The sequence below is a fragment of the Lemur catta genome, chromosome 1, assembly GCF_020740605.2.
Source record: "Lemur catta isolate mLemCat1 chromosome 1, mLemCat1.pri, whole genome shotgun sequence".
Lineage (NCBI taxonomy): Eukaryota > Metazoa > Chordata > Mammalia > Primates > Lemuridae > Lemur > Lemur catta.
The window spans coordinates 168,129,513-168,154,444 of record NC_059128.1 but is presented as its reverse complement, the minus strand read 5'-3'; the positions used below and the strand labels follow the sequence as shown (position 1 = coordinate 168,154,444).

The 24,932-nt window shown below is 45.2% G+C and overlaps 1 protein-coding gene across 1 annotated transcript in view; it reads right to left on the bottom strand.

The window, feature by feature from the left end:
* Positions 1–24,932, bottom strand: part of EPHB1 (EPH receptor B1) — a 282,512-nt gene that overhangs the window by 55,847 nt on the left and 201,733 nt on the right. Inside the window, exons 8-10 of the mRNA XM_045560222.1 lie at positions 23,012–23,120; positions 22,112–22,176; positions 10,497–10,619 (exon numbers count right to left, since the gene is read on the bottom strand). Of these exons, the coding sequence (XP_045416178.1) occupies positions 10,497–10,619; positions 22,112–22,176; positions 23,012–23,120 (297 nt within the window). The remainder of the gene's footprint in view (positions 1–10,496; positions 10,620–22,111; positions 22,177–23,011; positions 23,121–24,932) is intronic.

Sequence of the window (24,932 nt, the reverse complement as noted above, 5' to 3'; positions counted from 1 at the left end):
TTTGTAACATTGCTTTGCTTTTTTTTTTTTTTTTTTGCTGAGGCTGGACTTGAACTCTTGGGCTCAAGTGATCCTCCCACCTTAGCTTCCCAGGCAGCTGGGACTAAGGTGTGTGCCACTGCTCCTGGATATAACCTTGGGTTTGACATTGACTCACATGCTGCTTTGGTAAACTGCTTGAGTTCAGACCGAGCCTCATTCACGATTGTAGCTTTCACATCCACTGTAGTGCCTGGTACATGACAGGCATGCCAATAACAGTTAGGTATCATGTTATTATTTGTTTGCGTTTGCCTTGCTCACTCTTGGGTTATAAACTGCTGGAGGTTCTACCCCTGCTTCATCTAAAAACGTAGAAGTACCAGTATTTAAATTTATAAGTGAAAAATGTTTATTGCAGCATCATCTTCTATAGACAAATACCACATGACCATAACCAGGGGAATGGCTGAAAAACACATGTCTTCTGAAATGCCATGAGCTATTGAAAACAAATAGATGGGTGATATGTATTCACTTCAAAAAATGCCCACATTATATTGTTAAGTGAAGAAGAGAAGAAAAGCAAGTTATAGCGTGTGATATACCGTATGTGCCCATGTAGGGTGTGTGTGTGTGTGTGTGTGTGTGTGTGTGTGTGTGTGTGTATGTGTATGTGTATGCAAAAGAAAAATAATGGAAAAATACATATCAAATTCATGTTTAAGTTCAAATTATGTTTAAAAATGTTTACACTAAGAGGGTGGGATGAGAGAAGGAAGAAGAGTTAGTAAACTTAAGTTACTTTATCTTGTTTGAGTTGTTATAATTAGCATTACTTTGGTAGTTAAAATGAGTATAATTTAAAGAAAGGTATTAGGCAATAGGGACCTCTCACATATATATGTATTTGTATTTGTATGTATGTATATATGTGTCTATATATATGTTGCATGTATATATGTGGTGTATATATATGGAATCCATCTCTCTGATACCTTGACCTAATAGATGTTCAATAACTATGAGCTGAACGAATACAAACTGCGTATTTGATAAGTACACTAATTGAAGAATATTGATTAGTATTTCTTCCTTGTTTCCAGAAAAATGAGTCCTATTTTCTTTTAGGGAAAAGTCATAATTAATAGTTGAGGGGAAGTGTATGCTAATATTTCCTCTTGGAGGAGACAGTACACAAATATTTATTTATTGACCACCTACTATATGCTAGGCACTGTACTACGCATTTTGTATACTTTATCTCATTCAATCCTCACAATACTCCTGTAAGTTGGGTATTATTATGCCCATTTTACTAATATGGAAACTGAGGCACAAGGAAAACATGCCCCAACCACATCACTGTGAGAATCAGAGTTGTTGTCCATGCCCCCATATGTTTTCCTGCCATACTGCCTCTGGATAGCGGTGCCTCAGTTAGCACTGCTGCAGAGAACACAGCCATGTGAATATGAGGTTACAGTTCAGAGACCATCATGCCCTAACTGTGCGGATCCAAACAGTTCATATGTAGTGACTGTCACAGCAACTCAGTATCCAGGTAAAAGCAAAAGAAATGGTACTGTTTTTTAGGAAGAGATTATTCATCTAAGGCTCCTACCTGGGAGTTGGGTAGGATCAGAATATTTAGGACTCAGAATCCTTTTCAGTTTCTACACATGAGTGTGCAGAGTTTGGAAAGTACTTCAAGTGAATCTGATGTCCCCCACAACATACAAATACCCCACCTGGGAACTTCTATTCTACACCAGTGTTTCTCAAAGTTGGCTATCCAGTGCAATCACCTAGGGAGCTCTACAGAGCACAGAGGCCTGGGTACCACTTCCAGAGACTCTGATTAATTGGTCTTGGTGCAGCCTGGGCATTGGCATATTTAAAAGCAGCACATAGGATTAGCTATATAATTCGCACAGCCTGATGTGAGATGAAAATGCAGGACTCCTCGTCCAAAATTATTGAGAATTTCAAGACTGTGACATCAGAGCATTAAATTAAGCACAGGCTCTTCTGCATATGGGGCCCTGTGCAACTGCACTGGTCATGGGCCTGGGAGGCCAGGCCTGGCTGCCCAGGTGACCCTGATGTGCAGCCAAGGCTAAGAACCACAGGCCTAAGCCACCCAAGCATATTTCAAACAATTAGTGAACCACCAAAAGCCCGAGACTACCTAAAATTTCTCTCTACACCTTTGAATACTTCTAAAAGCAGAGCTTGCATACAGGCTGCCTCACACTGCACAGGGCCTGGCACGTGATGTGGACCTCATAGATGTGAGTGGAAAGAAAGCAGAAAAGAAGGAAGGAAGGAGCCAGTGAAGGTGTGGCTACGTAGAACGGTGTGGATCAAACTACTTTCTTAATTGACAAACGTTATTTCATTGCTTAATCCTTGTGGCTGATTGGTCTTCAAGTGCAGTGCTCTTAATATATTCAGCTGTAAACTGCATCCTCTGTAGAAGCCTCATCATACAGTTTTTAAAAATTATAAAATAAAAACATGCTCTCCTTTGGTGTGATGGACTTTGTGGTTGGTTACCTTGGTGGTCATGGTGTCCTGCTCTCAGAAATACGCTCTGCCAAGACTTCAAGATGGGAATTCTGTAAAAGGAGCTTCTTTCCTGTCTGGCAAAGAAATGACTTCATATTCCCCAAGCCAGGTTTTCAAAGTGCCAATTGCAAACGATGTCACTTAATACCTAATCCTTGCTCAGAGATTGTGTTCACCCTGGTAATTAAGTGCCCCTTGAGTACAGTTGGGAGGGAAACTGGTAATGAGCAGAGAAAGAAGCGTTACGTCTACTCCCAAACCACACCTGAGTTATCCGACGTGGACAGGCCCTTTACTTCTCCAGGACTTAGCTTTCTCATTGCTATACAATAAAAAGAAGTGATAAACTATCCTGCCTTCCTAGCAGGTGTTGGGAGAAGTCTAGGAGAAAGTACTTTGTAAACTACAAACTGTTCGAAACACATGAGAGTGGTGATTTTAAAAAAGACAAAACAGAGGTAAGGAGTGAGAAGGGCAGTGTAAAGGGGTGGGGGGGCCCTACTGGAAGAGAAAAGGGAGTAATAGTAGGTTTTGGGGACCTTATAAGACTTAAGGATGACTGATGCAAGACATACCAGAGCTTGTTACCAGGGGTCATGGTCCCCCTGCCAGGTGCCTGGGCATGGAGAGTGTCCCCAGATAAGCCTGGGACTCTAAGGTCTGGGATCTCTGGCCCTTTGGCATGCCACAGCCTCGTAGGGAGGTGGGAGTCGGTAGGTATACTGCCATTATTACTAACAGGAAATCAAGACCTTGTGTCGCTTGCAATCTAAGAAACTACTGTTACCTGTGCTCTTGACTTCAGGGACATATAGTATCTTCAAGGAACTATTTTTGCTTTTTGATAATTTTCCTGTAATTAAGGCCAGAACTTGATGTCTGCGGTACTTTGATTTGCCGTAATCTGAATTCTAAAGAGCTTCCTTTTATATGAGCTCCAAATCATGGCCATAATTTTTTTCCTTTTTTTAGTGAAAATTTATAATACCTAAAAAATGCTTTTGACAAATCTAGAATTAACATTATATTTAAAATAGGTGCTTATTGAAAATAATTCTGTTGGGTAGTGGCTGTGTTGATTCTCTTCACGCAGATTTTTTACCAACAGTAAATGCAGCCAGCCTCATTTTGGTCTGGCTGGACTGTGGTTGGCACACATCTTTGCAGCTGGCGCTGGGTCCCCTCCTATAGCCAAACTTCTACTTGGTTAAGACCCTGATACAGCTTCAGGCCAGTCTGGTGGCCAGTGGCCCTCAGCAGTGGTTCTCAAAGTGTGGTTCTTGCCCAGGGGCGTCAGTATTGCCCCACCTAGACCTACAGAAGCTCAGTAAGTGGGGCCGTGTGCCCTAGGTGTTAACATGCCTCCATCTGAGACAGATGCCGCCTCACAAGTTTGAGAACCACAGCCCTCAAGGCTGTCAGCTGAGGGTAATTTAACCAGTTCCTGTAAGCGTCCTCCCAGAAAAGTGCTGAAATTATTCCCTACAAGTTTCGGCTTCTTGCCAATTCCTCTTTCCTACCTTCCTTGACAAAATGTGGAAGAGAGAAAAAGTGGTTCAGCAGCATTAAATGCCTCAACTATTATATATAAAATCAAAAGAAAAGAATTTTCAATTTTTGAAAATGAAACATCCACCTGCCAGCAGGTATTTCAAGCAATAGCTGTTGGTCATGTGCAGCTTGAATCTACACACAATTGTACTTTTTTTTTTTTTTTAGAAACATTTTGAAGTCACAAACTGCCTTGGGAAAAAAGGAAGGCAGAACTTCTAGTTATTAATTCAAGCTTACACCAGAAATGAAATTTTTAAAGCATAAATTTAAATTCAGTTTTAAAGTATGATTTCCAGCAAGTTTTAACACACTAGTCTATGCGGGATAAGGAGGTTATGGCTAAACCAGGGATAGCAGAACCATGGTTTGCATCCCACCACCTCCTGACCCCGCGTGGAGGACAGACATTACTAACTGATCACAACCATCTTCATCCTTTCAGCATAGTTCTTCAGAGACCCATAACCAGGCTGCTGGAGGTGGCACATGAGATGGAACCTGACTGACAGCCATGGTCTCCACAATACCTAACAAATGCCCAGATGGTGAGGGCAAAATGGTTTTCTCTTTTCTTGTAGCTTTTTGTGGTTCTTAGATAACTGTCTACCTATATGTCACATATGTGTATATATGTGTATACAGACACACATATATTTTGTGTATGCAATGAGCTTATTTTCATAACATAAGCAATCACATACAGTTAAAAATGCTAAATATCTCAGTCCTTATGTTTTCCTTCTTAAGGCAGATAACTGGTCACACTTAGCAGAAGAGAACCAGAAGATGGAACCAGGGTATTTTATGAAGAACATGTTCTCTCCAAGGAGTGTGGGATGGTCTTTGCAGCATCACCATATGCAGATAATGAATTCTAGGGACAGTATCATAATTCCCAGAAAAGAGGCCTGGGCATTGCAAACTGCTAGATGGAGTTTGCCATCAGAAGCAATGCCTTGTATATGGGGCTGCTCTTTTCCACAGCAACCGAGGTGGCAGCCGGTGTGGGGGTTACACTCACCAGATCTAGATCAGCAATAATGGGGTTAAAATACTAGCTGTATCATGAACTCAACTGGCAGCCCAGCCTTCGGCAAGCCATCCTCTTAATGTTGATTTCCTCACCAGCTACAAGAAAATACCTATACTCTAACTCACAGGGCTGTTAGGAGGGTTAAATGAGGCAATGCTTGTGATGTATGTAGGGTAGTGTCTGGCAAATGGTGAGTGTTCAAGATATGCTAGCTACTTTAACTATAATTCCTGGGGACATTTCTATGATTTCCTCTCCTAGAAACCCTTCCTGGTATGACTCTTATCCAGTATGGAGCCCATTCTCACTCTGAATGACCCCAGGAGAGTCAGATTCGCAGGCGACCTTTCTGCCAAATCATCCCCCAAAAAACCCATCCTCTTCTTCAAAGAGCGATGTGCTGGCCCTTTGCTGGCCTCACATGAGTAACCCCATCCCCATCCATACATGTCGCAGATTCCTTCACTGCACTGTTCTCACTCAGACTGCTCACTGTAAGCTTTCTTGTCTCTCACAACCAGCCATTGCATATTTATCAATTAAAATACAATTGGCACATCCTCTCCTACATAACAACTTCTGGTGACACTGCTACCTATGTAATCATGCATTTGACAGTCATGCTCACGCTGTGGCATACAGTTATATGGGTTGCACACTGCACAACCCAGAAGTGCTATAGAGCCCAATCATACATGGTAGCCCTGGTTTATGCTCTGAGCAAGTCTACTGATCAAACTGATCAGAATTAACCAATGCATTGGAGTTGACCTATGAGATGACTCATATTAGTCAGACTCATGGTAACAAGGAGCTGATATTTTTCAAAGATACCAGGGTGGCCTGCTGCCCTCTCTGAAGAGACTTCAACTATCCTCATTATCTGCTGGGAGAAGAGGAAGGCTTGGCTTTCCTTACTCTGGTGGGCTGCTTTCAGAGCACCAAACCATTCATGATCTCACTCCACCTCTCCAGTCTCTCTTCATTCTCCCAAACTTTACCTGGTTCTACAAATTTTTATCCCTGGCCATGTTTTCCCCTCAAAGACCTACTTTTATTCACCATATACAACAAATATTTAATCAAGCACCTAGGTGCTATGCACTAGGCCAGGTACCAGAATAAAAAAACACATATTCCCCTGCTCCCATGGAACTTTGAGCCTTGTGAGGAAAGATGGACATTAAGCAAACAAGGACATAATAAATAATGGTTAATTATTGTCTTCTTGGGTGTTGTCACACCTAGTTCACAATTACTGTTTATTAATCCCTTGTTCAGCATCAACAACTTTAGGAGAAACTGTGGCAATTGATTCAATTCTTCAACCTCACAGTTCCTAGATTTTATGCCATTGGCTTTAACTCACATGTGCACCCACCATTCTCCACACCCTGGGTGCCAGGCAGCCTTACTCTCTCTTCAAGGTGTTGAACCTGGTGCCCTCATTTCTGGCCACAACCGCTATGCCACCTCTCCCCATCAGCTCTGGGCACCAAGCCCACTCGTCACTCTATTCACCACATTCGTTTGGATACACCCAGTCTGGATAAGTTTAGTTACTTTTACGCAGCCTTCCTTACCACCATTGATTCCAGCATCAACCATTTCAAAACCTCTCCACCCATCTAGCAAAGCTTCATAACTCGTCTCCATGCCCCCAAGGTCTTACTCACCCTTTCCTGTCATCCTCTTCCACTCCAATCCAAACACAGAATTTATCAGATTCAGTTCCTCAGAACCACGTTCCTATCACCCATCCTGGTAAGAACCTACTTTCTATGGGATAAAATTGACACAGCAACCTCTGGATACCTAGGCCCCAGCCTGCGTCTCCAGACTCCGTGCTCAAACCTTACCCACAGGAAACCCCTCCCCAGCAGCCTTCTCTGCCTTGGCTCTCAGGACGTGCCATACAGCATCAGCCCACCCAGGGTCTCCACCTCCTCATGTCCCTCTCCCCTGAGTCCTCCTCCGCCATCTCCAGGGCTACATGTTCTCTGGGCCCTTCTAGTTAGCTGTCAATCACTACCTTCCTCTCACTGAGTGTCACAGTGTGTCTGTGTACTAGACAATAACCCCTGCATAGCAGGAATTGTTAGGCATTGAGTATATTTTCCCAGTATCGACCACAGTCACAGGCACAGAAGCAATGTTTAATGAAGAAGGACCTTCTTGAACTCTTAACTTAATCCCTCCTGCAACAAACACAGTCTTCTCCTCTGGCTCTATATTCAGCAGGCATAGGCTGGTTGTTCTGCAACCTCTTTGAAATAAACCTGCACAGTCTGGAGGGCAGGGGTGTGCCGGTGAGTGTTTAACTACCGGCTCTCCAGAAAAGAAAGAAAGAGAAAGAGAGAGAGAGGGCGGGAAGGAGGGAATGAATGACTCATGTGTAGCACTTGCCAGTTCCCATGGTATAAATACTCCTGCCATGGCTGATGTCAAGCCACCAATATGATGTCACTGAACATGAGGCTGGAAAGAGATGCACACAATCAGTTTTTGCAAACTAGCGCAGGCTGTTCAGCGCATCACTGCTGGGAGGGCATGTTCATTTTCATCCTTAAATAATTTCATTTCCTCTCATCACTGTCTCATTCTCTAAATGTATTTCATAAAAACTTACTTTTTCTGCCAGTTTTTATCCTTGAAGGCTCAGGCCAAAGTCATTCTTTGTGGCCTTCCTGATACCCCAGCCTCTCCCAGAACAAGGAGCTGAACATGCCTCTGTGCAGGCCCAGCACTTTGTACATGCCTGTGTTGTGGACAGTGTCAGGGAATTAGCTGTTTCCGGCCTGCTTGTTTCCCACTAAGTCTGTCAGACCTCTGAGGGGGAGAACTGTTAATGCATCTCTAGAATTCTACATCCAGCATGTAAGAAGTACGCAGTAAAAGCTTGTTGAGGGAAGGAGAGAAGGTAGGAGGAAGTGAGAAAAAATAAAGGAGGAATAAATGACTTCTGGTTCTTCTTTTCATGTTTTGTTACCATTTTGCAACCCAATTTTGCCCCCTGCTCAAAATCTCCCAGGTGGCTAAAAGAAGCAACTGCCAATTACACTGTACAAATCTTAGAAAATTCCTTAGTTTTCAAAAAAAATTTAATCTTCACACCAGCTCTTTTAGCACAAAGTGGAGTAAACTTCAGTGAGGCAGGGTGTGGGGGAAGTGAGGGTGATGAGAGAGGAGGAGAAAACTAGAGAAAGATTGCATCCCCCCAAAAGTGTCTTGTGATAAAATTGTATCGAGTTATTCACAGTAAGTTGACATCCATACGGATTAGCTCTGAGATGTTCTGAATCACGAAGAGCTGGGTCTCTGGTAGAGGGTGGCCAGCAGTAAGTGGGCAGAGGTCTTTGGACCATGTGGCTGGACATCACAGAAACTGCTAAATGCATCAGTCTCCCCCCAGTGCCATGGGAGCCACAGAGGGGACTGCACCTTCTCTGAGCAGAATGCAAAAGCATGGAGCACTGGAAAATGCTACACAAGTGGAGGTGAAGGACAGAGCAGGACTATCAATTGTCCCTTTGCGGGCATCTGACAGCTGGTGAGCTCACCTCAAATTGTAACTACCTAGTAGGGTCGTAAAGGGAAAATGCTCTTTACCCCTCCCCTGACGAAGGCAGGAGGGGGCTGACATGTGCTGTCTGGGATGAAATGCAGTCCACAACACATCACTCTGAGCATGTGACATAAATAACATTAAAATCACTAGCACCATTACTGCGAGTCATAACAAGAATTAACAATGCAGGTAAACAGAGTGCAGGACTGAAAGCCCGCCTCCCCAGTGCTCCTTCAAGTTTACTGGAGAAATTTGAGTCCCTAGGAGTAATCCAATTTATCTGGTATCCAGCCTTCCAAGGCGTGATCCTTAAATATGTCAGCATCTAAGGAGGAAGAGAAAATTATCTGCACAGAAGTGAAAAGTCGTGGTTCAGTAACATATTTAATGAAAGTCAATGGGACATGTACATAGACTCGTGTGCATCAGATTCTGGTCACCCAGCTGGAACTTCCAAGGGGTTGGCAGGAGGGGGTGGTGTGACCTGACAGGGAGGGTTCTGGCACCCACCACATTGATGCAGAAAGAGGTGTGAGGACAAAGCTCTTCAAGAGAGAACCCAGAGCATGAAAACGACAGCCTAATGGGGCAGGCTTTCAAATGTGACTTCCAATTTCACAGATGGCTTTTTGACCCCGAGTGCATTAAGAGAGGCAGTGAATGGAAGAATGGTGGCATTCCTCCTAAAGATAATATATGAAGTAGCTGTCTGTAAGACTTTGACTAAACATATTTTATGGAGTTTAAATATTATTGAAAGAGGCAACCCCATGTATCTCCAAATATTGATATGAATAAAGCACCTATAGACTTAGTGACCTGAAAGAAGACTACAACACATTAGTGAAAAGAGCTTAGACAATGGCTAATAAGAACTGAAGAAGAAGAAAAGATAAAGAATTTTGTAGAAGAAAATAGAAGTAGGGAGAGGGACACAAATCAAACACATCTTTTAGGAAGATTCATAAGAGACAGTAAAGAGATTTCTTTTAAAGTAGTGATATTTTGAGATGTTTTATTTCATTTGCATTAATAAGGCTTGGTCCATTCCCAAATTGACTCACCTACCAACCCATTAAAGAAAGATGAAAATTCTGGATCAATCTTTAGGTATAATTTCCTGATACCAGCTCAGGCAGCGAGTTCTACGTTGTGCTGGGTTTCCGTTCCAATGCAGGAAGATGGATGAGAACACAAACGTTCCTTAAGAGTGAAATTCACCTTGTGTTACCATCTATACCATAGATCTTTTGTAGAAAATATGGCTATGGGTTGACTTTCTTCAGGAAGCAGTGGTCTCGCTTCTATTTATCGTGGTCTGTCTCCAAATACATGTGCGTAGGCAAAGAAGAACTCAAAGTATGGCAAGAAATCTTGGCCCTAAGCCATTGAGATATCATTCTCAGTGAGTGGGATACTAGATTCAGCTTCCAAAAGTTTATCTTTCTTTCAAAGTCTTCTAGACCAAGTACCCTCCGTCTCTCTCTTTACCTTCCTTTGATGGTCCATTTCCAGAGCTATTTTTGAATATTTTAAAACTATGGCTGACTTCTCTGCACTACCAGACAAACTTGGCCACCAGGATCAAGGTCCCCAGAAGATCCCAAGCGATGTTCCCTCTGTGCTCTACACACACACTGCAGATGGGTCAGAGTCATCTTCTAGGAGAAAGGAGGCAGAAGCTCTCTTCCTAATGGGATGACTTTTCATGCTGCAAGAGAACACTTAGAGTGGTGGGAAGAAAATGTCTGGACGCTAAGCAAACAGAAATGGGGGAGGGGAGAGCCATACCTGCTCCGATGACTTCTTCGATTTTCACAAAAGATACATCAATCTCCTTGGCAAACTCCCGGACAGCTTCATTGGGGTCCTCGTAAGTGAAGGGGTCAATGTAGATCTTCATCCCTGGGGAGCCTTTTTGGAGGAGATAAGCAGGGTTAACATCCCAAAGAGGACACGGTGGTCATTAAGCACCGCTGATGTTCCCAGCACTAAGGGTATTCCTGGGGGCACCTCTCCTACACAGCAGGCTGCAACCTCCCTCTGCCTCTCCTCCTCCCATCTCCCTTCCCTCTGGGCCATTCTAGCCTGGTTCTCTGTCCTCTACTTCTCCTCCATATTTTCTTCTCTTTTTGAGCTCTTGATGAAATGTGGAACAGATTACTTATAAGTGACAGATCGGGACGGGTTCCCGCACCAGGCACTCACAGAAGGCAAAGAAGCTGATTGATGCCAACCAAATACATTAGCAGAAAAGTGGTGGTAAAATGGTAGGGCAGATATCAATATTTATCAACCTGACAACTTTCCTGAGCGGAGGCCACCGTTAAGGTTATAACTGACGGCTCTGGTGCAGCCGCAAGAGGGATGAGGACAGATTTTTTAAAAAGAGAGAGAGAAATTGCTGTTAGAAAAACCTCAAGATGGAAGGGCTGAGACAGTATACCAGAAGAGAAAATGTGAAGAGAAAAGCTTAGAAAATACTACTAGAGAAAAGAGCAAAGTTTACATAGAAAAAATGAGGTGGAATGAAAGAAAAATGGTAATTGAAGCTTCATACCTTCAGACACACTGAAGTATGAAAAACGAATAAAATGGTGAACGAGAAATACATAAAGGAATATAGACCTTGTCACTGACATATACAGTGGCAAGATAAATAGGTATGCATGGGGACAAAGTAGAGAATTGTCATTGCAGAAAAAATAACATTCAAAAAACGGAGAAGAGACCAAAAAAGTAAATGGAACCCAAGAAACAAATGGATTCATTTATAGTGTAATTTTTCAACATGTTCCATGTGTCATTAGGCAAAGTACAGAACTTGTTTTCATGGTGGTGGGTGGTGGAAAGGCTGGGGCTTGGAGGTGTGTTCTCGGGCCACTGACCACTGTGGGTCATTAAGCAGGCTTAATCTACCTGAGATTAGCACGTAAATACCGTCTAGGTGACCACCTGCTTCAGAGTTGTCCTACCCTGGGGAGGTGGGTCAAGGGAGCTGTGCTGTTCCATACTGACTCCCACCACTTCCCACCGATTGGTCGGGGGCTGCTTGGCCTGCTGTACGGGTGGGTGGGGAGGCTGCAAGGCCAGAGAAAGCACTGAGGCAAAGGACCCAGATGCCACAGGTAGAAGCCAGCCAGTGTGCAACTGGCAACAGCAGATGCATTCAAAATGCAAAAGGGACAGCAAACCCGTGTCAACAAGCTCTGACTTCTCCCAAATTCTGTGCAGTGACGAGAGAGGAGGTAAGGAGCCCAGAAGCTGTGATCCACAGGTGAGGTCAGAACCCCAAAGCCTTTTGCTAGCCCCACATAATGTGGTAAGTCCCGTATACCTCTCTGAGCAGTTTCTCCTTTGTCAGCGGAGAGGATGACCCCTCCCTCTCAGGGTGGTTGTGAGATTAAAGAACTTATTGCTAGTGACACAGCCAGCGCAGTGTCTGATGTACGGTGAGGACTGAAAGACTCATTATTATTATCAGTAAATTGTTCTAGGAAGTGTTTGGGGAGGTAGGAAGGGGAAGCCAGTGGGGTGGGCCAGTGGGGGATGTAAGCCGTTTAGGGTTATATTAGTTACTTTAGAAATAACTACCTTGTTATTTTAGATCAAGGGCTTTTAAACGATGTATGCTAAGCTGTCTTACAGGAACTTTTCCATGGAAACTAATTAAGCAATCTAGAAAGTGCTGTAATGAATGGTTCGCAAGTAAAGATATATATAAGGATGAATGGGAAAGGATTCCAAGTTAATGAGCTTTACAGATATTGGCCCCAGTCAGTTCGAGGAAGGAGCTATTCCCAGAAGGGAAAGGGCTCATCTCTTGATGGTGCCAGGATTCTTTTGGGCCAGTAATGTACAACTACGTGCACTGAAATGGGAGAGTTTGCACTGCAATGACGGGTGCGGTTTACTCACAAAGAGAGGTCTGCTGCTTTGCTGGCTTCTAGAACTAAGAAGCACACGCGTGTATCTGTGTGCATGTGTGTGTGTGTGTGTGTGTGTGTGTGTGTGTGCGCACTAACATATGTGTGATGCCGCAGCTGCTGCTCTGGGGCTATGGGCTTTGGTATCACTGAGGCCTTTCACCAGAAGCCAAGGAGGCTGCCTGGGGCCCAGAAGTGGTGATGCAACGTCAGTTTAGGACATCTTAATTTCAACATCTATGCAGCAGTAGGAACGGCACTCATGTTCCCTGAAATTGAGGAAAGCATTGCCACACTGGGGAAGGGAAACTGAAAAAGTGAATCATAGGTCTAACGAATGGCTCAAACTCAATGCTTTTCCTCTAAGCAAAGTCTGATTGTGTGGACCGAGGAGATGGCCCTGGCTTCTGGCTGGGGCTGGAGTCTGTATGCTAAGTCAGGAGCGTGATTTGGCCAAGTACATGCAGGTGACGGCTCCCCCTGCATCCACCTCATCTCAGAATGGCACTTCTCCCCAGACCTCTCTCCTCCGCAGTACAGCTAGCCTTTCTCAAGTCCTAGAAGATGATGAGAAAAAAAATGCCTTTAGCTAGGCAGAACAGGTCATTTGTCTTTTGGCTCATTTTGTGTTTCTGCATAAATCCTGCATCAGCCTGTTCCTGCTCCCACTTGCCAGTGAGCAGTTTTTAATTATCAGGAAAATGGTATTTAGTGCAATGAATCACCAGACAGTGAACAAGGAATTCAAGTCAGCCACAGAGTCAGGCATAGCCAAACATTTGGAGACAGGGCTCAGAAAATATTCTCAGATTTGTGAGTGTCGGGGAAACATTATTAGTGGCAGTAATAATATCAGATGTAATATATCCCTAGAATAAAAGGCATTTCACAATAATCTGTACAATGCTTCACATTATTGCTACTGCTAATGTAAATATCATTAACATGTTTATAATATCTTACAATTTCAGATTATTTTTATCATAGGTTACATACTTATGGCACAAAAGTGGCACGTATGGATCTAAACTTCTGATTGCTAGTGCTTTGAGAGAGAAAAACATCTTTAATTTTAAGATATTCAGGTGTACCAATTTCTGTTAAAGATCTAATTTTCAGACATATTCGTTCTTATGTCCCACACTTATACTGTGGCTGGGATTGCCTAGAGTCTTAAAGAGCCACAGTCTCAGAATTGCCAAATCTTAAACATGAACCAAGCCTATAAATATATTATGTTTGGAAAGAAATGACTTAGCCACCGTCCAGAGCCTTCTTGCATGGCATGGAGCAGTTCTTGAAGCAAAAGAAACTCCTGGCCATTGCCAGAGACCTATATTAATGTATCAGAGTGCTCTCAAAAGTGAAGACAAGCTCTAGGACAAGCTCTAGGGATGCCAGCGACATGTGGGGGTGTATCTGGAAAGTCAACAAGATGCATTTATAAATGCCAGGGTCTCAGGGAGGAGCAGCAGAAGGGGGCTGGGAAAGGGCCCATTCTAAACAGTAGGTGATATTTGGGGATTAAAAGCTGAAGGGAGAGGAGGCAATGCTCCTATCCAGGCCTCCCGGGAATACAGAAAGTATAAAATCAGTAAAGTGGGTGAGTGGAGACCACGACTGCCCACATAGTTACAGGGGTGCCAGGAAGAGCCCAGTGCCTGCCTCCCAGCTGGTAGAGGATTCCTAGAATCCCACAGTATGGTTTCAAAAATGTAGTATGTTAGGTTGTATTCAGTCATTAATATCTCTGTGTCCCTGCAGGTTTGGACAGAGCCATGGGAAAGTGGGGAGAGTAGGCCCCCTTGTTCCTCCTTCTGGATCCAAGCCAGACTTGGTCTTCTCTGTGACTCACCAAATTTGGTCCAGATATCTAAGTACAAGACGATTTTATGAATTTAGGGATCCACACATAAAGTCCAGTCATCCCTGGAAGGGACTTCATCCAATCCTCTGCCTCAGAACATTGATCACCCCTCCTTTTTCTCAACATTGACCAGGCCCCCAACCAGCACTGTGTTAGGGGCTTTGGGGGCTACAGGAAAAACAAAGCTCATGAGGTTCTTCAGAACAGTGCTGGATAGTCCTGAGTCAGGAATCCACACCTGGAAATGGGTAGCAAGTGCTACAGAAACCAGGGAAGGCAGAAGGCTATGGATGCCAGTCTTCAAGGTCAGAATCCTAAAAGTATCAGGACTTGAGTTGGGCTTGGAAGGATGAGTGGACATGGTACTGCATTGGAAAGAGAGATGCCTGGAGTGAGCCACAGCTCATGGAGAGGTCTGGTACTGCATGACTGGGAGAGCGAGGCCAGCTTGCATGTGGAGGGAAGGGGAATCAGAGGGGGAGTAGCATTGGTGCTCCAGCCTGGGAGAGCCTTGATTACCAAAGAAAGGCATTAGGACTGATACCACGGGACACACAGAGCTGACAACTGTTCCATCAGCAGGGGAAGGATGTACTGAGAGCAGGGCATTGGGCGCTCATTTTGCTGGCAGGCTGCAGCATTTGCATGTGTTGTTGTAGCGAAGGAGACGGAAGCTGGAAAAATGACTATGAGGTTGTTGCAGTAATTAAGGTGCAAGATAACAGAATTCTCAACCTGCAATGGGAAAAGAAGAGGTATGAGAAATTTCGAAGGAAGAATTCATAGAAGTTGGTGAGCAACTAGACTTGAGGAATTAGAGAGGGACAAGACGAATCCAAATCAATGTGAAGACTTCTAGAATCATGTGGTACTGTTAGCCAGGTAATGGACTTTAGGAAAGAAGCCCTATTGTCAGGGTGAGTTGGAACATGTGGTTTTAGATTTTGAATGTACAAATGAAATATGCAAGTGCCTAGAAGTTGGTCAGAAAACTCAGACTGGAAACAGAGCTACAAGTGTGTACCTATACTTGTGGGTTTGGGAGGCACATGGTGGTAGGAGGGCTGAAGACTAGGCTGCTTCTTGCAGTCAACCCACCAGTAAAGGCTGATGAGCTTGAGAAATGTTTTGTTCCACCTACTTCTGAGGGCCAAGACCAGGACAATGAGTGGTTATCTTTTTCTATAGAAAGTAGAGATCATGGGTACCCGGTCTGGGCTTGAGGAAGAAGCTAAGAGGGGAGGGGACCCTCAGGGCAGGCAGCAAGGCTGCATGAAAAAGTGGTGGGTCAGATGAGGACCTTCCTGCCACCTTCTGTTTGGAAGTTTCATCATATTTCCAGGACTTTCCCCTAAAATCACAGTTATTGCTGAATATCTATCTCTTAAAGAAGCAAAGTGGACCACAGCTGCTTCCTCTTGAGGAAGGTACTTGGGGGAAAAGGTTTGACATCTTCCTGATTTGCAGGTCAATGACCAGGACAGTAGGTTCTTCCCAGCAAGGTGCCTGGGTTGGGGGCCACTGAAGTGCTGCTGGGAAGCCAAGGGCAACGGCTAATGATCTCAGGACTAAAAGAGTTAACACGGTTTCTTGAGGCTCTGGCTTAAAGCCAGCATCAGACACACAGTGAATCTAGCTCATTAACTTTATTTGACATTTAATAAGCACCCACTGTAAACTCAGCTACCTTTTGTACCAAGGAGCCTTTCCTCCTCTCCCCCTAAGTCCTCATTTACTCTGCTCGGTTTCTACTGCTCCTGTTACCCTCCAGAAGAAGGAGCCAACGTTGCCGGGTTCTGTCTCCCGGCCCCGGGAGCACAGTTGACCTGCACCTGGTGCCCAGGGTGATTTCCTGTGGTCTGGTTGCTGTGTCCTCTGCAGTTCTGAAACACAGGCACCACCCAGAATCAAGAAGCTGGGTGTGGAATCTTGGAGCCAGACATGTTTCTGGGTGTAATTTTGTCAGTCTCCCACCTAAAGCAGGAATCCTCACTACAATCCTGTACTGATAGCGATCTAGCCCAGCTTGACTAGGGATAGAGAGCTAACCACCCCACAAGCAGGCTGGCTCTTTGTTGGACAGCTCCAGTCCAGGGGGAAGTTGCACAGTGACATCTCCTTTCCTTTTGTCATAATGCTTGACAATGACTCCCAGCTTCCTGCCTGGGTGTCTCCCAGCCCCAAACACTGGCCTTTCCAAGTCTCTTTGGTAACAGAGCAGGACTTGCCACTCCTCCACAGGCAGACTGCTCTCCTCTGGACAGCTACTTTGCAATGTCCTTCTTGAAATGGGGTCCCCAGAACTGAGAGCATCACTTTAGATGTATCCTTCCTGCACAGAGGATGCCATGTCTGAGTGTCACCTCTTCTGATCTGAACTTTAATCAATCCACAGAGTAAGGCAGACCCAAGTTTAAAAACATTTCTTTTTTCTTTTTTTTTCTTTCTTTTTGCAAATCCTTAATTCTACAACTCTGAACAAATTACTTGTCCTCTCTAGGCTTTCTTTCCTCATACGTGAAATGTACCCCATGTGGCTGTTAGGAGGATTAAATTAGTTAATATATATAAAGTGTTTAACACAGTAAGTGTTCAAAATTGGTGGTTATTAGTAGTAGTATTCTGCATCAATAGCAGTGCTTAACTTTCTTTTTTTTTTTTTTTTTTGAGACAGAGTCTCACTCTGTTGCCCGGGCTAGAGTGAGTGCCGTGGCATCAGCTTAGCTCACAGCAACCTCAAACTCCTGGGCTTAAGCGATCCTACTGCCTCAGCCTCCCGAGTAGCTGGGACTACAGGCATGTGCCACCATGCCCGGCTAATTTTTTTCTATATATATTTTTAGTTGTCCAGATAATTTTTATTTTTATTTTTTTAGTAGAGACGGGGTCTTGCTCAGGCTGGTCTCGAACTCCTCCCAGAGGGCTAGGATTACAGGCGTGAGCCACCGCACCCGGCCTTAACTTTTTTTTTTATCAGCTATGGATCACTGATATTAAGCTTGTGGTCTACTAAAGACTTAAATTTTTTTCACACAAATAAATAGCAAATCAGGTCTCCTCCTATTTGTACTGCTTTATTTTTGTTTTAACCTAAACACCAGATTCCAGATTTATCCTGCTAACATTTTGTCTTGCAGATTTCAAATTAGCATTCAAAGCTGTTGGATGGTTCTGAATTTTGATTTATCTTCTATAGTGTTAGTTGTGCTCCCCAACTGTTACCTACAAACTCGATAAGCTTCCCTATGCTCGCACCTGACTCATGAATTTAAAACACAATCCAACAACCAGGAGATTGAATAGGACAAGGACTGGAATAACACTAGGGACTTCCTTCCTGGCTGCCAGTGTCACTAACCTACTTTCTTTTGGTATAAAGACAAGCTCTGTATCCACTTAACAAACGCTTTCCCTTAGGAGACCATAAAATATTTTCACCAGAATAAAAATTCACTACATCTGCAATTCCTCTTGAATTTACTAAATGTATAATCCTAGTAAATGAGATGAGGTTCCTATAATTTTTTCTTAATGAACCAGTGTTGGTTCCCAGTGATCACTAAATTCAAGTTTAAATGCCCAGAACCCATTGGCTTCATAGTTTCTCCAAGTGTTAAGCAGGGATCAAGCTCACACTCCTGTTCTATAATCTCTGTGCTCTGCCTTATAGTCGTATGTGAAAATTAGGGTGTTTGCCAGTCTGAAGTCTTTGGACACATACCACATTTGTTTGGGCTTTTCTCAAAGCTTAATGATAGTAGTGCTATGATTTTATCTGCAGTTGCCTACGCAGGGAGGTGATTCTGTCAGGGCTGCTTTCTGAAAGTCCTTGACTCCTTACTCTTTAACAAGTTCTCATCTTCCTCTCTCCTCACTCCACACATTCCACTCAGCTCAGAAACCAGGGAGGTGTCAACCACCATAAAGTATGTAGTGACCAAAGCCATGTAAAACCTGACCATTAGCATTTCCCAAATGCAGAATCAACTGGAACTTTTCTAAAGATAGATTCCCAAGCCTGCCTTTGCCCACTTAGATCATCTAGGTGGCCACCTGGCCCACATGGATTGTCTTATCCAGGCAATTTTTAATCAGCCAGCACCCTCTGAGAACTGGCCCACAAAATCCACAAGAACCCACTGTCTCTCTGCCTCACCCTGGACTTGGGAAGCCCACCCTTGAACACACATGAAGGGCTCCCAGGCCCTTCATCCAAGCATCCAGCAGCACACCTGGGACACCTTCTCTTCCCAGCCTGCCTTCCAGCTAGTCTCTTTCCACCCAAATCTATACTCTCTTTACATTCCACCATGCTCCAGGCTTTTAGGAGGGACATAAACCAGTGCCCTGGAGACCACATTATGTTCTCAAATTTACCAGATCTGCCACATTTCAACTGCCTGGAGAGGTATTCTGTTTGTAGACATTTCTGTTATGTCTCCTTCAGCCTTTGCATCAGTATGAGGGGGGTTGTCTGGAGGGCAGGGACTGTCAACATCCCTGAAGCGCCCTGTGCCCTGCCTGCAGGGAAGAGAGGTGGAGGCTCTCTCAGGCATTCACCCTCAGCAGCCCAGGTTGCTGTCCACATCTCACAAAGGTACATGCATGTGGATGGTCCTGGTATCGTTATGTGCACACATTCAGATCAGACATTATCAACCTTTCTGCCTCCTGCAGAGGGACCTGAGGGGAGATCCACACACCACCAGCTAGGACATCTGGGATTAGACCTGGAGTGATCCTCACGATCAGGCTGTGGAAAGAGCATAGACTTGGCAGCCAGACTTAGAGGGTGTGCAGCCCACCTCTGCTACCTATGCCAGTGTGACCTGGGTGAATCACTTAACCTTCCTAAACTAGTGCCTGTCTCCTACAGTGGTTGTAAAGGTTGCACAAGCTTAAGTGAGCTTCCAGAGTAAGGCTCCCAATGCAAAGCACTGAGTAGGCTTCCCTAACCCATCACTCCTGCCCCTATCCCCTCTTTGGCCAGGCCCTCCCTCTATCATATCAGAGCCTGTAGTCTCCTCTTCTGTTATGCGTGCTGAGCCTCCCCCAGCTCAACAGTCCTTTGACTATGATTCTCCAACAGTAATAGCTTTAATCAGGGAGATGGATGTTCACAGGAGAAAATACACAAATGCAATTCAAGGCATGAGACTGGAAGTTGAGAGGACCTAGGTGCAAAGAGAAGCCACATGTCAGGGACTGTATAAAAAGAGAATAGTTATGAATAGAAGGAAAGGACATTTACAAAAGGTGAACTGAATTAAAAGGACAGACATCTAAGGCAGCCAAGGGAGTGAACTCAGGCCCACAAAGAACTCTGCATCCATCCAAGCCCCGGGAAAGTGACTGCGTAGTTTGTCAACACTGTGCCTTCAGCCATCCTCTCTGGTTGCAGCAAGGCCACTATCACTGCAGACTGCAGATTGGTTTTTCTATGGACTCTGGAAACCAGGAAAGCCTTCCGCTGTTGGCCTGAGAGGTGGAAGTCCTCCAAAAGGTGGCTGTGGACATTTTGGAAGCATATCTTTGTGCACATGGACACTACACGGTGGCCTGGCAGAGCCACGGCTCAAGAGCAGAATAGCTAAACTGAAGCCACCAAAAGGGCATCAAGCTATACCCCACTCAATGCTTGGGGACCCTCTGTACTGTACCCAAGGCCTGGAGCCAGGGCTTAGCTTTCATGCCTCTGGAAAGGGGGCTCCCACCTAAGGCGCCCTAAGGTATCTTTGGGTATCTTTAGACTTCAAAATGGGATTCCTCCTGTTGAACCCCATTTTGTATCCGTGTGGTCCTGACTCTGCTTTCAGGCTGATATAACTATCTCCAAATGTTTCATCCACAGGGTTCACAGATCCCAGATCTGATGTGGACCTTACGGTGGCTCATCATAACAAGGAGTCAACCCAGAGCAAGGGGCAGGGGCCAATGTCAGAATCCTGAGGTAGAGGCGGGGAAGCAGGGAGATGAAGAAAGCCCTAGAGGTAATTCTGAGGCATCCCAAGGGATGCACCATCACTTAACAATCACGGGTGCAACCAAAGAATCTGTTTTTCAGCTAGGGAAGCCAAGGCCCTGCTTGGAATTGCTAATGCACAGGTTAACATAAGTAAACGCATCCGTAGATTATGCCACGAGGCATAGTCAGGCCATAGGAAAAGAGAGAGAACACAGTAGGTTGATCCCTCTGAAACCAGTGACAGTGGAGGCCCAGGGTGGCCTGGAGGGGGAAAGAAAAAGGGGTAAACAGGGCTGTGAGTTTAGCAGGAGCCGTGCGTGTGACCTTAGGTAGAGCCCTCGTTTGGGCTGGGGATGGTGGGGGCTGCCTGGACCACGGTGGAGAGCAGCCATGCCCTGAGCCAGTGCCCATGGCTCCTCCCAGCAATGACACCCTGTGCAGCAGCCCAGCGCCAGGGGCTTGATCCCCTACCAACATGTGGCAGGGTCTTGACCTTGGATTGAAAGCCATGTATACAGAATGCCCTTTGCGCAGCCCAAGTCAGCACCGGCCACGTTAGAACACAAGCTGCTCCATGGTACAGCTGCTGCTGTGAATGTCCTAGCATCACTTTCCCAGCTCAGGGAACCTGGGAGAAGGAGCAGTCTGGTCCATGGGAACTTTCGCCTTGGAGTCCATGTTCGCTCCCAGAAGATCCCCCCAGTGAGGGCATGCGTAGTGTGTGGGTGTGCCTGTGAGGCCTGTTTTCCACACTCACTGCTGAGTGAACAGGAAGAAAAGGGCTTACGTTGCAACAGGGGGATTGAGGTGGGATGTGGCTTACAGAGGAAGCCTGTGGCCAAGCGTAGCACAAAGTGCTGGGACAAATTTCTGAGGGCATCTGTGGATTCAAAGGGAGTTATTTAGAAAGAGTCTGCCATAAAGGTATGCTGTAAAGATCTGAGTATGCCGCTTTCTGGAGGCAGGAAGGTGGCCCAGCTGACCTAACAGGACCTTTTTCAGTTCTTGCAATGTTGTAATTATAGAGATGAAAGATTCTGACATAGAACTTTTTGTTGCATGTTGATAAAGAGAAATTTTAGTTATTAAAATGTTTTACATACATAGGTTTTTAAAAAGAGAGAGGTAGGATAACGAGTAAGAAAAACTTTTAAAGATACTGCTTAAAGGAAAACACTTGGGAGATATCCCAGCACCTTGGCCTCTTGGGCTCTGCTATCTTTTTAATTCCCTACATTCATGTTCTATGGCTTATCTGTGAATTTGGTTAACACATTCCCCAGCCGCTCAATTGGATAAGATAAGGCAGAAGATGTTAATAGAGAACCCTCCATCTTTCCCCACTGAGTCTGATTTCAGAATTCATTGACTTGCTAAACTCAATCTTTTCCATGCATTCCGTGTCCTATGCAGGCTTATCAATGCAGAAGATAATCTACCCACCAGGCATCCAATGAGTGCCCACAATAGGCCAGGCAGCCTGTGGTCCCCAGGGACCTGCAGAGAGAGGCCGCTTCAGGCACCGGAGGCTGGTAGGGCACTTGCCATTGGGACCAGCCGGCCTGGCTACAAAGAGAGCTCTAAGCACTGGCCCACTTGACTCAGTGGCCCACTGGGGGTCAGGCAGTGGTGTCTGCTTTCTACTCACCTCGGCCCGTGCTGTAATGCTGGAGCTTATCACTGTACACGGCCTCTTTGCTATAAGCCCGTTTCCTGCGGATGCAGAGAAGAAGGGCTTTCTTAGCCAGGGTGCATGCACATCCACCCTCTGCTCTACCAACCTCCACCCAGGCCTCCTGTCCAGATGGAGGCTCACTAGGGCGTTTCCCAGGACAGGGGACGGGGCAGCCCTCACTCTAAGATTTTGCTCCTGCCATGGCCAGCATTCTGGTTGACCACCCCTCGCTCCTTTGGACAAATGGATCTGCTTCCAAGTCAAGGTCTTACAGCAGCCTGGCATGGCAGTGGGCCCCCAGTCAGAGGGCAGCGGGTGAGGAGGATGCAGAACTGCTTGGGAGAGAGGCAACTAACAGAGCTTTGTGCGGCAGAATCTGAGCTAACCACCAAAGCAGCAGCATTAAAAATTCACAAGGCCTTCAGGGCCAGCCTTTCTGCAAAACTGGGAGTTCCTCTTTTCCTCCCCACCTCCTCTCCTGCTCCCCTGACTTTTGCTGGCTGCTGGGGGCCGGAGCTCTCTAACTGGAGAATGGGCTGCACTCAGGCTGTGATGCTCCAGTGGGTCAAACGCAATTTTGCAACTGTCACTCTGAAAAGCCGTTGTGTGTGAGGGGGACTAAAAGTCTTGGCTAAAATGAGGTTGGAGGATGAATGCTGTTTACTTATATCTTTGCCTAGCGCGCATACACATTTTATCCCAGGCACAGAGAAAAATAAATAATCCGAAGAATTTCAGGCTGCCTGTGATTGAGGCGGAGTGATGATCGTGTCCGTGAATGGCCAGGCGTGTCTGGTCCACACGGGCTGGGAAGGGGCACATGGAGAGGGGCTTCCTGGGCCAGAAGAGAGCAGGCAGGAGTGGAGGACGTACCTGCTACAGACGATGGAGATGGCCACCAACGACACGACGAACACGACTCCCGCCGCTGCTGAGCCAGCAATCAGGGGCAGCTGCTCCCTCAGCTCTGACTTGTAATCATCTAGGTGACAAAATGGCATTAGAATTCTACCCACCTGCCCTTTGCATACAGCTGGTACTCAGTGCATGATACTAAAGACATGATACATGTATATACATGTGTATGTGTGTGTGTGTGTGTGTGTGTGTGTATAGTTTCTATGCATCAGAGCTGTGCACCTGACCACAACAAAGAGTAATATTTAACTCGCAAATAAACAAAAACAACCCAAAACAGAGGACAATGACAACAATAAAAATGAAACAGCAATGACAGAGAGAGAATCTGGGAACTAAGGGCTGATGACATTTGTCTTGGAGCAGAGATGACTCCAAGCTACATCCCCTCACTTGGAAGGTCCCTCAAAGGACTGTCAACCAAGCCAAGGATGATCCAATGGAGGGGAATTATACAAATGAAAGCCACTGAAACATCTTCCAATGTATGAAGTTATTGAAATGCAGCGTAGCCAACAGATTCATGGAACAGATATTCAAAGAGCATCCACAGTCAGCCAGCACCGCACTGCACCAGGTGCTGAGGAAGATGAAGAAATGCCTGAGAAATGGTCCAGCACTCTAACCTCCCACTCAGGAAGAAAAGGATCAAGGCTTCTGCCAACTGTTAAAACCATGCACATGTCAAACATGACTGTTTCTGGGCCCTTCCTCAGATCTACTGGATCGGAACCTCTGTGTGAAGAGCAGGGCATCTGCATGTTTAACAAATACTCTGGGTGACGTTTATGCTCCTTCATGTTTGAGAACCATCCTTCAACCACATGGGTGGAGAAAGAGACCTCTAAGGACAAGGATGTTGGTTCTGGAAGCCTCCCACTCTATAGAAATCCATTTTTAAAGACTAGAGGTAGAGTCTCAGTTGCCCTCAGCTAAGAGCTTTTTGCAACACATGTGTTTAAGAAAATAAACTTGGCACACTTATAATTTTGACTCAAGCAGTACAAAACCAAGTCATGTAAGCAAAACATTTGTACCCCCATCATATTCTGATATATAAATAAATCAATAAATAAATTTGGCAAAAAAAATTTTTTTTTCAGGGCACCACAGTGAAGTGTCCTCAACAATGTACCAACTTCATAAAGCAATATGAAACATGAATGTATTAAAAAAATGGGCAGCTAAGTCACAGCTTAGCACACTGTAGCTAAGAGCAGCCCAGGACATTAGTGGGTCTGTCCCATGTGGAGGTCACCAGCTCAAATATGGCCATCGACCTTGGGCAGGATTTTACAGGGTCCCCCTAGCCCCAGTGACCCCGGCATTGATCAACCTTCAGACTACCTTTGCTCTGCTGACAGGCCTGAAGCCTCAGTGAATGTAATCACTAGCGAGGGGTGAGCTTCAGTCATTAAGATAAATACTCCCAAATTTGGCCACTTACCAGAACTCTCTTACATCTAGCCCCTCTTGGGTTTGCAAAACTTAACTGCCAGATATAAAAGGAATAGCCTTCTTGGGAGAAATTTGTTACTTCTTGATTTGTCTAGCAGAATTGCCAAGAGACCAGTGCTCAGAGCATTTTGAGTTTTGGGCTTTTAATCCTGTGTACTTCCTGATGCCAAAGCGCCTATAAATCTAGATGGTAAGTGAGGTGCAGAGAGGGGGACAGAGTCCTTAAGGAAAAAGAAGACAGTCTGTATCCTCTTCACACTAGCAGCATTATTAATCTGAATGAACTGGCTCACCTTTCTACCCTATCTCACCATCCTCAAAATACAAGAGAAAACTCACCTAAAATAAACTCAAAACAGGTTGCAAACTCCAATCCTACAGGGGCCAGAAAGTTCACCCTAAAGCACCCAGGTTTGGA